This window comes from Nesoenas mayeri (assembly GCF_963082525.1).
Source record: "Nesoenas mayeri genome assembly, chromosome: 1".
NCBI lineage: Eukaryota > Metazoa > Chordata > Aves > Columbiformes > Columbidae > Nesoenas > Nesoenas mayeri.
In genome coordinates, this window is record NC_137541.1 from 142641805 (window position 1) to 142656199 (window position 14395).

General features: G+C 40.6%; 1 protein-coding gene across 1 annotated transcript; it reads left to right on the forward strand.

The window, feature by feature from the left end:
• Positions 1 to 2017: 2017 nt before the first annotated feature.
• Positions 2018 to 11240, forward strand: LNP1 (leukemia NUP98 fusion partner 1; the record flags this gene model as incomplete). The annotated part of the gene is given in 4 exon segments (XM_080362200.1): positions 2018 to 2167; positions 8734 to 8979; positions 11041 to 11185; positions 11188 to 11240. Coding segments are annotated over 4 exon segments (594 nt in total).
• Positions 11241 to 14395: the final 3155 nt, after the last annotated feature.

A 14395-nucleotide genomic window follows, 5' to 3' on the forward strand; every position in this document is an offset into this window, starting at 1 on the left:
CACATAAGCATATTTTTCCAAAGCTGTGGGACAGCCTCTCTCCCACTTTTCCCTGACACCTGTCTCAGCATGGCAGAAGCATCTCCTGTTCCACCCAACAGGCTGCAGTTCTGTCTCACATGTCAGAAAAGAAGAACCTTGAACCATACAATAGAAAATACATATCAAGAGGTCGAGAGCTTCCTACTGGGACAGCCTAAATTCCACCCACGTGATGCTTCCTATGAGCTAGAGTAGGCCTTCAGATGTACCTTGCCTGTACAGATTGGTAGCCTCGAGGACATGAGTCAAATTTAAGCTCTCAGAACATGGCCAGGAGCATGTTTCCACACCTGGAGAATCAGCTTGCACATCCTTTTTATTGCTTCAGGTGTCTTTTCACGGAATTGTTTTGCAGGTATTCCTTTCACTTGTCTGTTTGTGCCTCTGCCAAGAAAGCAGCCTGATGCAGGTTTGGTTGTGTCTCCAAGCTCTGATATGCAACACCTGAGGATATGCCATCTGCATACGCATGTACTCCAGGTCCTTGTGCTAATCATGGCCTTGCCTGCCCTGGATGAGGTAAAACTCGGGCACATAGGCATGCATGACCAAATGGTTCTTCATCCCTGTTATTCAGAGTGAAGGGTTCTACATCAGAGTATTTTACTTAAACCTCACCCCTACACCCACAGGAATGAAACTGGAGGGTTTTTTACTACATCTGTATTGCTAAATAGGTTGGGACAAGGAACAGAGTTTAATGCTAGACTGTTATGTTAAATTGCCAGCAAGCTTTTTGGCATACTTCTGGCCAAGGCCAACTAGCATCTCCACAGCAATACCTAGGCATCAGAAGAACACTAGCTACCTAGAACACACCAAAGACTGCTTCCAATACAAAGTTATATTTGCATCTTTTCCTCCTGTGCAGTCTTCCAACACTATCCCTACAGGCTCTACAGCCTGAAAGCTCTTCTCCTTGTCCTTCTGTCAGCCATGTAACACATCTTCCAGTTCCTTACTATAAAAACAACGGGTTTATGGGCCACAGCAGAATTTTCACGTTATATAAAATATTTTGAAATAAAAAAGACACAAAAATTACAACAAATTATTACAGGGACAGTGCATTATGTACAGCCTCAAGGAGACCCACAGCACAAACACCTTGTAGGCTAAATGTGACCAGTCTAGCCACATGGTCTTGGGGCCAGAAATCGGTTCCCAGCCCTGTTCTATAGTGTGGTATATACAGGGCCCATATGGCTTATACCCCAGGCTGGTGAGGAGGAATTGGACACATTTTTTACTCTGTGTGCCTTCAAGTGAAACAGGGCCTCTTATAAGCCTGATGTGGCAGATGAAATGTCTGTAGTGAAAAGCAGCTGATGCAAGTTTGCTCTGGCTGTCATAACCCAAAAATGAACATGCAGTTTCTTCAGGCTGGACTTTCTTGTACTTAAGCAAATCACGTTTCCTGAATACTAAAGGAAGAACAAAGACAATAGAAGTCAGGAGGGAAGTCAGTTTGGGAAGAGTGGCCATTTCTCGTCCCTCCCACTGAGCCAGTTAGGCTTGTGCCATCTTCTGACCACCATCAATATGTCAATTCTGCTTCTCAAAATCACAAGCCTGCTTTGGGTTCACGTACGCACCTCCCAGGCATGTAACTGTGAGCAATTCTCCATTGGTATTGACAGCTGGTGCAGTCAACAGCAACACACAGGGAGTAGCTAACACATTTCCCTTCCCACCAACCCCCTGCGGCAGTGTCATATTGGACATTGCTGTTATGGAAAGGTTAAAAGAAACCTTGTTGAAAAGAGATGAGAAAGGATCGATTCCATGTTTAGACAGTGCCCAGGGCTGCAGTGGGATGGGTTTTGGGGGATGGAGTGTAGAAAGCGTGGTTGAAACTGTGTCTCTGCTTCCTCTTGTCGGCAGAACAGTGTGAGGCCATTGGCTTGGTGGTGGCATTTGACCTTGCTTTTCCTTGTCTGATTGGGAGACCTCCCCAAGTTTGAAGCATCTGTACATGGAATATGAAGAGGATGATGATATTTCCTTTGCAAAATGGATGAGCAGCTTCTGGGGCCATGACTTGATCTATGAGGATGAGAAAGAGGGTAGAGGCCACAAGAAGTATCAGACTCGACTCTTTAGTGAAAGGAGAGCCTCCCTTCCGGTAAGAGCTGTGTGCAGTTTTCTCTGTGTGTGTATGCATGGTTTATGCATAAACTTAAGTGCCATCTCCAGGGACATGGACCCAGACATGTATGAGGATGAACATGGTACACCTTGCCAAGGAAGTTGAGTTCCTACTGGCAGCAGCTGGTTGTTTTTTGAACTTAGCTGCCTGCCAGGGTCAGACTTCCGCTGCCTTTGCAATACAAGAAAACTGGCAAACTCCAAGATAAGTGACAATATGAGCAGAAATGTAAAGAGGGTGTAATAACTGCCTAACTGTGTATTACAATGTTCTGTCTGCTCAGCATGACCTGTCAGAGATCAAAGCATTTTTACAACTGGCGTATGTAAACATTATCTTTAGTGGGTCAGTTCCCATGTGTAAAACTGTATAACCCCATATGTATTCATAAGTTTTGGACCTAATTCTGCAACTATACTGTCTCCAGAAAGCCGTATGCTTTACTCCCTGGGATTTAACCGTTTGCAGGTATAACTTCTAATATAAGCTAGAGAACACAGTCCCTTGTGGTTTAAAATATCTGACTCTGAAGATAAGGATGCCACACCCAACAAAGCTTATTGTACTGTGAAGTAACATTTTAAAGTAGAAGTAAGTTCTTTATTCTCAAATGAACAAAATTGTTAGGAAAGGGGCAAGGTTCATACACAGAAGCAGGTTTTTAAGGCAGTTTACAACTATCTAACTGATAACAACCATAAAGATAAACTGAAAACAACAGTTCACAGTCTGCCCTTTACTATAAGACAGTTGCTTTTATTTCAGCTCTAAAAAAAAATGTTCAGGTGGTCCAAACCTGTTTCTTTTTTCCCAACTACATCAGCTGGCTTACCAAAGATACTATGTTTCCTTACAAACCACTTTTCACTTATATTCTGAGATCATTATGGCTGCAAAAAAGCAAATGCTATTATATTGGGGAGAAACAGCTGATCTTTTGCAAACTCTTTTTCTGCCATGCTATATTTTCACCTTGGAAGTTCTCTTTCACTGGAGCTACTGTGTTTTAGGCTGTGGGATTTTTTGTTTTAAAAAAGAAATTTACTAAGAAAAACAAGAGACCAAAACCATCTCTCCCTCTTTGAATTCATGGAGAGGCTGGAGATATAACCTTCATTCATTAGTTTTGAACGGATCAGCCACATTTGTTATTTACAGTTGTATTTCACCTTGGTCACAGATCACAAGACAGACTTTGAGCTAGAGTTTTGCTCATGGATTCCATCAGAATGCCTGAAAACAGAATGTTTATTAATTTTTTAAAAATTAATTTTACTGTATTTTAATTTTATCCTTCAGAGACCTATGCATATGTGATTTCTTTTGGCCCCAATACAGAATGAAGTGTAACAACTTAGTTTAAATCACTTTCCATTCGGCAAGTTGCTGAACACATCTTTGTGTATATTTCTGTGTGTATTTTTATGTGCACACCTACATCTCATTTGAAGCATGTTCTTATACTCACTTTGTTCAAAAGCTATTTAAATACTTAGCTAATAGCCATTCAAATACTTTGCTACAGGTGCATCTCTGAATCCATACCTAGAACTTGGGTTAAGTTAGCTGACAGAAAGAGAAGACTCTGACTTTTGACATTACTATTCACTGAGTCTTTCTCCAGCAGTATTGTACAAGAGATATAAATTCCAGCTGCTTTATTTCTCAGTGCCAGAAATTTACTGGAGGAATTAGAAGGGAAGACTTGTTTGGGGATTTTATGATTCAGGGATGAATTTTGAGCTGAAACTTTTTAATCTGGAAATCTCTGACTAGCTGGTAGTAAAGAGCACTAAAACATGTTGTCTTAAAACACATCTAGAAGTTAAACAAATGGATGCTAATAATTCCTCATAAATACCTTCAGAAAGAGCATCTCCTTGTTAAGAGCGATAACTTGTTATTTTACCTGAATGTGTGTTTTTTACAGTGATAATAAATTATAACCACTGTAAGATTCATTATTACAAATGATAACTACTGTAAGATCCAAATCAGTAATCAGTTTTAGTTAAGTATCATCTTCATTTTATCAGAACAGTGCTATTAATCATGAGGAAAAGTAACTGAGATTTAGACTGCATCTCTTCTCTAAGTTAACACCACTGCAGCAGATCACAGTGTACCCTTTCTTCTGTGTCAACATTGTAAATGGAGATGACTCCCCTGTCTGGGTGAAAACAAAGTCAGCAGTCTCTGACTGACACAGCTGTTGGCAAAAGTTCCTTGTGCAGATCCAAGGGTACTTCCCAAACAGCACTGCCAGCACACAATGTCTCCTACCCAGGGCTGGTACACAGTGAGTGCATCAGCAATAGTGCAGTCCTGCCCACATGAACTGCATCTGCACCAGGGGCATGTTGGTATTACATGGCAAAATGCTAGTGGTATAGCACAAGAGGTTTTTTTGCGTAATGCTGGAAATCACTTTTAGCTCCAAACTGGTAAGTTGTTCTCTGAAGTTTTTCCTGTGCTGTAGAAAGACACTGAAGCCACTACTCCCACCTCAAACACGACAGTAAACTCCTGTCACATCCTATCATGGTAGAGGCCTCCAAAATATGGATTAAACTTTGTAGAATAACTCCAAAATGAACAACCATTTTTATTATTTTTTCCTAATATCTTAGTATACCTCACAAACATTACTGAGTTGAGTTTTACAAAATTATTTTCTATTGTCATTCCCATTTTGCAGAGGGGAACACAAAATTATATTAATCCTTCTTCACTGGGTCACTGGCAATACAGGCTAAAACTTGCAACTTCACTCGCTTGAAAAGTATTGGAGTTGTATATGTTACTGTGGGCCAAAACTGAATATTACCTGGGGAGGAGACCAAGTTAGTAATCTCTTTCCATCTCCTTTACTTAGCTTGTCTCCCTGGCAAACTTTAGACACATTAACAGCAATACCCTCTTTGAAGCCTCTGGCTACAACTTCTCGACACATTCTAGTTATTCTCCATCATTTTGGTTCCAGGCAGTTTCTTACCTCCCAGGCGTTTTGTTGCAGAAAAAGACAGGAGGCAAAGGAGCACTGATAAATGTTTTACTACACTATCCACCTTAGACATTGCTGCTCACAGGAGAGAATCTGATAGAAACAGCTGAGAGTGGGGGCAGAACAACTGACTGCTGTTGAAGTTACTAATATTTAATTTAAACTAAAGTCAGACTGAACATCTACCCCAATATTTTTACTACAGATCAGTTGGAGCCTAGGGCAAAACATTTTTAAGGAATCTCTGCTTATCTATAAGCTTCTCAGAAGGAAAGTAAGCTGTGGGACAGCATCTGAATGTTAGATGTTCCAAAATATTCTTAAAGTACTGGAGTAATTGTGTAAACTTCAGCAAACAATGAACACTTGGGCTAACACACTGAAGATTAGTTTTCTTACTGACAGCTGTGCAAGCCCTCACATCAAGTCCCAAAGATGGAAACAATTACCTTCACTTCAACAAAAACTGAGAAAGAGAATAGACAAATTACATTGACATCAATTTCATTAGGTATTTTTGTTTGTATACTTTTTGTGTGGTTTAGATGGGCAATTAGCAAAAGATTAGCTGTTGTGTAAATAGATACACTGAATATTATTTGCCTTTACACAAAGGCTCCAGCAGAAAAATTGAGTGCTACAGAGAGTGAGAAACAACGTCTGAGAACATGCTTGGTGCTTCTGGCTTTCCCAGCACTGGCAAAAGTTCCCCATTTTGACACAGAGGAGCATTTATCACTCTTCCTTCCTATGCCTTTTCCCTTGTTTCACCTCCTCCCCACTTCTGCAGTTTGAGAACTACTCAAGGTCAGATCCTTAGAGTCAGAAACCAAGGGGAGTTTGCTGAAGAGGTACCAGATGTAGGCACAAGGCAGCTACTGGTGCATGGACAGGAACAAATACCTGGGCTGTGCTCAGAGACCTTTGGCAAGTGAGGACAGCAGCAGTGGATGGACAATGAGTGTGCAGATACAAAGGCAATCTCTATTGTCAGCAGCTGCTGAGACTTCAGGAGATGAAGCATAAATTAAAGCAGTCTTCAGCCATTCTTATCTACAGTGTTACCAAGCAATCAATTTGGCACTGAATACATGTATTAAATCTAAGAAGCAGGTAGAATGCCACATGAATTTTATCTAAAGTCAGTGCCAAATTTGCCTTATCGCTGAGCTTCATTTTGTGACTCTCACGGTTCTTCACAGAGTCAGTCTTAAATAAAAGAAGACTAATGTGCTGTGCTAGTTATAGCCATGAAATGTTCATGCTTGAGCAGTTGTCTTAACGCTCTTGTCCTCTGTAGGGTTGTGTCCATAAGACAGCAATATGCTGACATGCTCTCCTAGCTTTGGTTGTTCATATCATGCAAAGGCACTGTGAGAGGAGGCACAGTCACCGTAATATGATTGCGTAGGTATGCATGTGTAGCTTTACCCTTAGTCTACAGAGGAAGGCCTGTCCCTCTTCTGGACCATTGTTGCCATATCAGTATGCAAACTGCAGTCATTTTGTTAAGGGCTTAACTATAATTCTGTCTGTGAAGGGAAATTAAAAAGCAATGTCTTAGTAAAAGAAAGCACTTACAAACATTGCAAAACACAGTTGGTAGAATACCATCCCTGTTTTAGCTGTCCTGGATTTTTTTGCCCAAACCCTCTAAGAACTAATACCAGTGACATAATTTTCATTTATAGGAAACTATGTATGTTGATGCCATTAAAATGACACAGAAGACATTTAGCTTGCTGAGCTTGACATGGAATGCATACTTCTGTGCCTCAAGCACAATGAGATTGCTTTGATGCTTTTTTAAAACAACAATACAATATGACCTTACAGAAATTACAGCTGTATTGATTGGTTTGAAACCAAAGTAAAAATAGCATGGCAGAAATCATTACCGCTACTCTCAGAGGCAGTCGATAATACTAGTCACCGAAGTAAGATTATGTCTGGAAAAGAAATTGAACCAGTACCATATGAAATGAAAACTCTTCAGTATCAGGTGTAAGATTTCTTATTTTTAGCACTTCTCCTCAAGCCAGTCTAATGTGATGTAGTCACGAGCATATGGATGCACAGCCTCACTCTTCAGAGAAAGGCTGCATAGGTCCATGTTGTGCTGCTGCATTTAGAATAGCATCTGAGCCAGAGTAAATAGAAATGTATACAGAAGATTTTTCCGGTCATTTGGAGTCCGAGGTTTGTAGATCCACATGGCCACTACACCAAGTTGGTTTAGCCACTATACCAAGTTGGTTTAGCTTTCCACTGGAATTTTTTAAAAAACCAACCAACCAAAAAAATCCCAAAACACCAGCACCTCCAATAAACCCTACTGTGAGCATAGGGTTTTCTCCTGGATTTTCTTAGAAAGCATTTCAGGATCTCTGGGATAGACCTTCAGTTGTATAAACAGTCACAGCTCCCTTGAAGCCAGCATAGCTTCTCAGGGTTATTCAGCAGCTGAAGACTTAGCACCAGGCTTATACAAAACATAAATGCATTCAAACATGTATGCCTGGAGCACCCTGACACCTACGGAGGGGCCTCATTTTTGGCACCTCCCATCTCTCTCTCTCACAGTTTTCACTAGCTGAATCTTAGCAGTGTTCAGTTACTCACCCCAAAAGAGCACCAACAGCTGTCAGGCTTTGGTGCATGCCTGGGTCTCTGTAATGGCCTTCTCACACATCTCTTCTACAGGTCTGTCTTTCTAAAACCACCAATACATGACTCCACAGGACATAGCAGTTCTGCATCAGTTTAATCTCCTTTACAGACATTCAATTAAATACAGCTGATGCAGATAAATTTTGATCTGCGTGTCAGGCCTGGGAGAATTAAACAACGTGGAAACTAAACAACTATCTATTCCCTCACCACTTTACCCCTACAAATGTAATTATAGGAAGCCCACTTCCTAGTATTTTTCAGGTAGGAGCATGTCCCTCAGTGCTTTGAAAGTGCTTCCTTATCAGTTCAGGACAAACATGCCTAAGAAACCAGCAGAAAATTCAGACCTGAGAAACAGAGCATCTTGTCTGCATGCAGGTCATGCTGAAATTTTGACACAACTGGACTAGAAATGGTCACTGTCATGCTCAAACATCTGATAAGCGCTGGAGCATACATGGGCCAAGTTTGGCTCATCCGACCAGAAAAGGCTGGGTCTTCACTTGTTGAGAGTCTTGCTTAAAACCTGCTGTGAGATGCAAGGCCTGAGTTTTTGAGGTTATGGAGGGTCTCAGTTCCTTTTAATGTCAGCAGCCACTAAGAGGACCCAGCACACTTTAAATTTGAAACACACATTGGGGTGCCAAAAGTTAGATACTCAAAACCAGGAATAAAAAGCAAATTCTACTGCTGCCTCTGGAAAGAAACCTCTTGGCAGTGTGATTCTCGTGATTCTCCTGCACATTAAATGAAAGATATAGGAGTTTCTGCACCGTTGTTCAGAGAGCACTCTGTGGTAGAAAGAATCTGTCCTGTGCTCTCTGCTTTAATATTTAATACTCAGCAAAGACCTCTTGTTTTTCAGGCCAGGCTTTCTTCCTTCCATACAACACGACTTCATGCTTCTACCAAAGGCTCATCTTCAGGCCATCTCAGGGGTTCCAAGGAATTTAAAGAAGACCAAGATATTAAATGCCACTGCCACAGCAAGGCAAGCAGAACACCGTCGGCAGACAGCTCATGCTCAGAGACAAGATCAAACTCCATCCAGGAATTTGCAGAGTCCTTTGAAAAACAATTGCATCTCAAAAGCAAACGCTCAGTTTCTTTGGTAGGTAACAGCCAACTTAAGATCACTTCAGAAGAAAAAAACTCCAGACAGTCAGCAAGCAGGACGGGTTTTTCCCTGGTATAATTGCTGTGGCTTTGCTGGGAGAAAAGCAGAAATAAACTTGAATTAGAATTTATCAGATTACGTGGTCTTTACAGTAGTAAAAACAAGGTTAAAGTGGTAATATCATCAATATGACAATTCTTGATGTAGTGTTACCATCTAGACATTAAAAAATGTGTATCCTCAAAATGAGACACAACACTGGTTGTGACAATGTCTTCAGAGGTTTCTACAGCTGTACCAAAAAAAAATGACAATATAAAACCAGGTTTGTTTCACTTTTGCTGTAAGACCCAGCTCTCATTCTCACTGCTGCTGACCTAATTTAACCATATATAATGTTATTTCTAAGACTGCCATACACCGTGGTGTTTGAGAGGCTTCTGTTTTACCCCTTGGGAATCCATCCATCTGCTTTCTTCAGTGCCACCACACAGCTGCAGCAGCAGCTATTGCTATAAGTGACGGAATGCATTTTCACTGTAAGGGCATGCAGCCAGCCCAGGATTCTCTCCCCATTGCATCTTCTCCCCATCAGTCTGTCCTGAGACATGAACATTTTCTGTATGATTTATGCTGATGAAGTAGCCAATAAAAACTTTTTTGTCTATGACACTTTAACAGATTTTTATTATGATGTTACATAATATCTAGTGTATCATACAATGGAAGAAAAGGTAATAAACACTAACTCCCCTTTCAGTATCAGATATACACTATGAAATTCAGTCACCCTATTGAAAAAGCTGTGCTTGAATAACTCTTGACATTAGCACCAAATAACAACAGAAGGAAGGATCTTTTTTTCAGTTTGTTGACACTGACAGTTTGTATGTAGAAGTAATTTTCAGTTTTCTTTGCAGACCTTCTGTGCAGCAACAAGGGGGAAAGTAAAATCTCTTTTCAACAAGAAGCATCATTGCATGATTAGTCCCACAATTATAGTTGCTGCATGCCCAGTCATCTAAGAATATGCAGAACTATGGTGATGACAACCCTGTTATGCCGTTGTTTAGATTTTAAGTGCATTCTCTCATTTTTTTTTCCCCCTTTAGGAACTACTCAGAATTTATTTCATTTGGAACTTCACATTGCCCCATGTGCCAAACCTCACCAGTGGTTGTCCAGTTTATCATTTATCATTTCTCAAAAGTGCCTTTTGCTAGAAAGTCTGTGAGTGTGTCATAATTGTATGATAGGTATAGTGAGCATAATGTATTAAATTCAGCTTCAGTTTCAGTTAAAAAACATGGATTCTGGTACCCTTCTGCAATCTGCAGTGAAATGTACTGGGCTCTATTTTAATTACTTTTCAAGTAGACTAAGTTGTTGTCATTTCCTCAGTCACCATTGAAGTTTGGGAGATATGGAGGACTTGAGAATCTCAAAGAATTGACTAATAGGTGTCAGAGATCTAAAAGGAAATTTGAGAGTGGGTTTAAACATGTATCTCCAAATAGCGCATTTTTTTTTGCATTCAGAGCTCTGCAGGTGCAATTCACATCACCATGATCACACAGGTTAAAATAAAAGTGGGGGAAAGGAAATCCCATTTAATCTCCTTCCCTGCATATTGCTTTTCTCTTATAAGCGTGGATTTAAAGACAGTTCACAACCTTCAGCACTTGTTTCAGTGAGATCTTTGCAGCTAGCACTGCACAGCCTCCTGGCACATAAGCATGGATCATGTGAAAGGACAGAAATATGGAGTCTGGGCTGAAATCTCAGAGCATCTCCCTTTTCCCCCTCCTGTCTGCTCTCCCTCTAAAGTCCTCTGGGTAGGTGACTCTCCCATCGTACACAGAATATAATAAAAAAATACGTTGCCTATTGCTGAGTTTTAGCATGGCTGGCTGGGGCCTTGAATTCGAGCGAATCTTTGTGAGGTAGGTAACTGGAATATTTTATTACACATTGCTAGTGAAATAAAACAATGAGGTTTTTTTGTTCATGTGGGAGTCACTTTTAAGTCACTGATATTTTTTTCCTGCCTTTTAGCAACCTGAAGGCATGAAGGAGAGAAGAGAAAGAGAAAGATTGCATTTGAGAAAAAGCAAGTCTCACAAGGGTGTCAGAGAGAAATCAGAGCCAAGGAGAGAGCAGGAAGAAGATGAAAGTTCGGAAGTTTTACCTGCAAAAGACAATGGTTTCCATCACAAGCAAGCATTGAGAAAGGATATTTATGCACAGGCAGCTAGAACACGTGGAGATAATGAATTTTAACACTCCCTTGAAGAGCAGAGGGAGCATTCTTGTTTTGTTTTGACTAGAAAAGGACTGTTAGCTAGAATAAACCCTAACATGTAAAATAAATGTAAAATTCAACTGCATCGTTGACACCATGTTACTGCTTTCCTGTCTTTTGCCATTAGGAATATGACCCTTGTCATAGGAGGAGCGTATCTGTAGTAAGATCCAAGTTAGCAATTAAACAGTGTAAGAGGGTTTCAGGCAAATTTAGCATTGCAGAAGGACAGAGGTGTATCTGTTCATTTAAGAGGAGAGTGTGTATGTTTTACAGAGCTGTGCAGACTCATCTAACATGTCATGTTTCTGTTTTAATTGCAAACACACTAATTGGTAGGTTTGGGAAGGAAAAAATATGCATAAACAGACAACTGCTTCCTGGCCCTGACATTCACTTAGGTTTGCATTGGAAACAGGTATCTTTTTGCTTTCACAATCTCCCAACTCCAAATTTATGAAAGTAATAGACAAGAAGCCTGCATGTTCTCATCAACACCTCCTTGATGTCTCTTCTCTCTGATTTCCCTGTCCCTATGCAATATGACACTTGCTTCTCTGGCATCCCCCAGCCCTCTCCCATGTCCTCAGTCCCATTTCCCCAGTCACACAACTAATTTTTCTCTCATTCTAATTTTAACCTCATCGTCTTGCTTCTTTTGTGAATTTTGTCATCTCCATTTACTACTTTGGGAGATCTGCTACCAACTTCTGCTACATCTCTAGTCTGACCTCATCAAAATTTGAGCCTTGCTGAAAGCTCTTCTGTAAAAACAGAGATGTTCTGTCTCTCATACTTCCATACTATATCTTCAAGGATTTGCCACACATTCAGGGTGAGGCATCGCAACCTTTTCCCCTTTTTCCCTTTTCTAGAACTAGGGCCAAACCAAGAGAATGGGAACTGGCTCTGTCTATGGTAATCAGGACTTAGGAAAACGCTGTTTCCTCTGGCTGAAGATCTCCTGAACTCAGGTGTAAATCTCACCAACTGTAAGTAAGATTTCCTTCTATGCAGACGAAATCCACCTCCACATACTCATAAACACATTCACACACCCACAACCTCCACATGTCCCCCTTCTTCAAACACTAAGTCTTCCCTGCAGTGAAGAACCCTGCCCTTTTGGGGAATAATTTCCCCAGGCCTAGTATAGAGATATCCTGCTTTGGATAATCCAATTAGAGAAGAGTGAAGACTAATGAAGTCATGAACAAAAGTCAAAGTCCACTGGATATTTTCCTGTGATTTTCTGTAATTAACAAAGATCTCATTATTTTACTTTAGAGCCTTAATTTTGAATGTTCAACCTTTTAAAAGCTTAGGGCATCCTTAAAACTTTGTAACACTTATCTCCATTAAAAGATTGTTTTTCTTTTTAAGTAGGACTTTGGGGGATATATAAGAAAGCAATTGAACCCTTGCTAATGCTTGTAAATTGCTTCTTGACTGGTAACATCTATTGTAAATTAATAAATCCAATGAAAAATAATGTTCCTGTGCATAGTTCCTGTCCTCTCCAATACAGATTGAATTTTCATGAAGTTCTTCTGTCAGCCCAAACTTCCATGGAGATGATTGTCCTCTTATTCTCAGATAAAGCCTCTCACATACATCCTTTCATGTAGGAGCCTGCTGTCATATCTCATGAGAGCTGAATGTTGTGGCTGCATCAGATTTGCCTGGATTTCAGAGCATCAGCCTCCTCCTCCTTCTGTTTTCCAGCCAGGTTTACTCAACAGGTCCATCTGTATCCCAACAGAATTTGCAAAAAGCTTGCATTTGTGAGACTAATGGGCTGGCTGTACACCACACTGATGAAAACACCAAAAAGAGCTAAAATAGAAAACCGGTGTACAACCTAGCAGGTCTGCCTGCAAACAGCTCCCACATCTATCACTGAACCCCATCTTTCCAATGGGATCCATAGTATGTAAGTATTGGTGTCTTTTCTGAACTGGCCCATCAGCCCCATGGTGTGACTCTGGAAACAGAAGCTTTAAATAACATCCTCAACATTGTCCTGCTTAAATCACTAAAAATGTTTACTCAAAAGTGTTTTCTTTTGCTTCCTATCATGCATGATTGGACCAGCAGCCCTTTCCAGTTTAGTCCCATGTAGTCTGATAGTGTTACTTAGAAAGACTGAAACTTGCGTGATAGAATGACATAATTCTCCACATAAATTAACAATTATTCCATAATGAAACGGGCATTTGGGAAGGAAGGTAATAATTCAAAGAGGAGTCTGATTGCAAATGTGTGGCTTATATTTCTATTTGCACAGAAAGTGGAAGAGGGTTATGCCACTAGTCAGAAGGACTCTAGGGGTTTTTCATCTTCACAGTAGGTCACTAGTTTGGTCACAACAGACATAAAAAATAGTCACTGCCTTGATTCCCATCCCCAATTCCCAGAGCAGCAGGGCTGGCTGCAGGCGTTTTCTGCACACACACCCATTCCTAGGCAAACACTTTGCTTTTTCTGCTCTTTCCAAGAGTGGGATGGCTACAAGTTACATCAGTCTAAACCTTGGACGCGAAGGAGGTCAGTTAGTGGTAAGCAAAGACATAGGGACCAAAAAAAAAATCTTTTCCAAAATGCCCATTAACAGGTGATGTTGAAAACCTGAATTGGTTTTACAAGAGAGGGGAACCACCAGAAGTCGGCTGGTGTTCCCACTCCAGGCTGGCTAGCAAAAGCTGACCTGACTCAGAAGCACATGAAGGACATTTTAAACTTGCTGTGCCTCATGAGTGGGAGACCACGCTCTGGTAAAATGCTCATCTTGGTGGATCCTTCCCAGTGCTTCAGGCTAACTAGGAAGTGCTCCTGTGGGAAGTTATGGCATGGGCATATACAAGCATTTCAACAGCAAGATCCAGTTATACGCCAGTGTTTATGAGAGGGCTAAGAAGAGGACGTCAAGTGTGGTTACCTGATTTTTTAGGTGATCATTCCCAAAGCAAAATATTTATGCTTGCTTCTGATGTATTGTTTAATTGCAGTATGGGTTTGAGGATGAATTAAATTTGGGGTATTTGTTAACATGTCACATATCAGTATATAAAATTCCAGACCCTGCAAAGGCAAAATGAAGCAATAGCT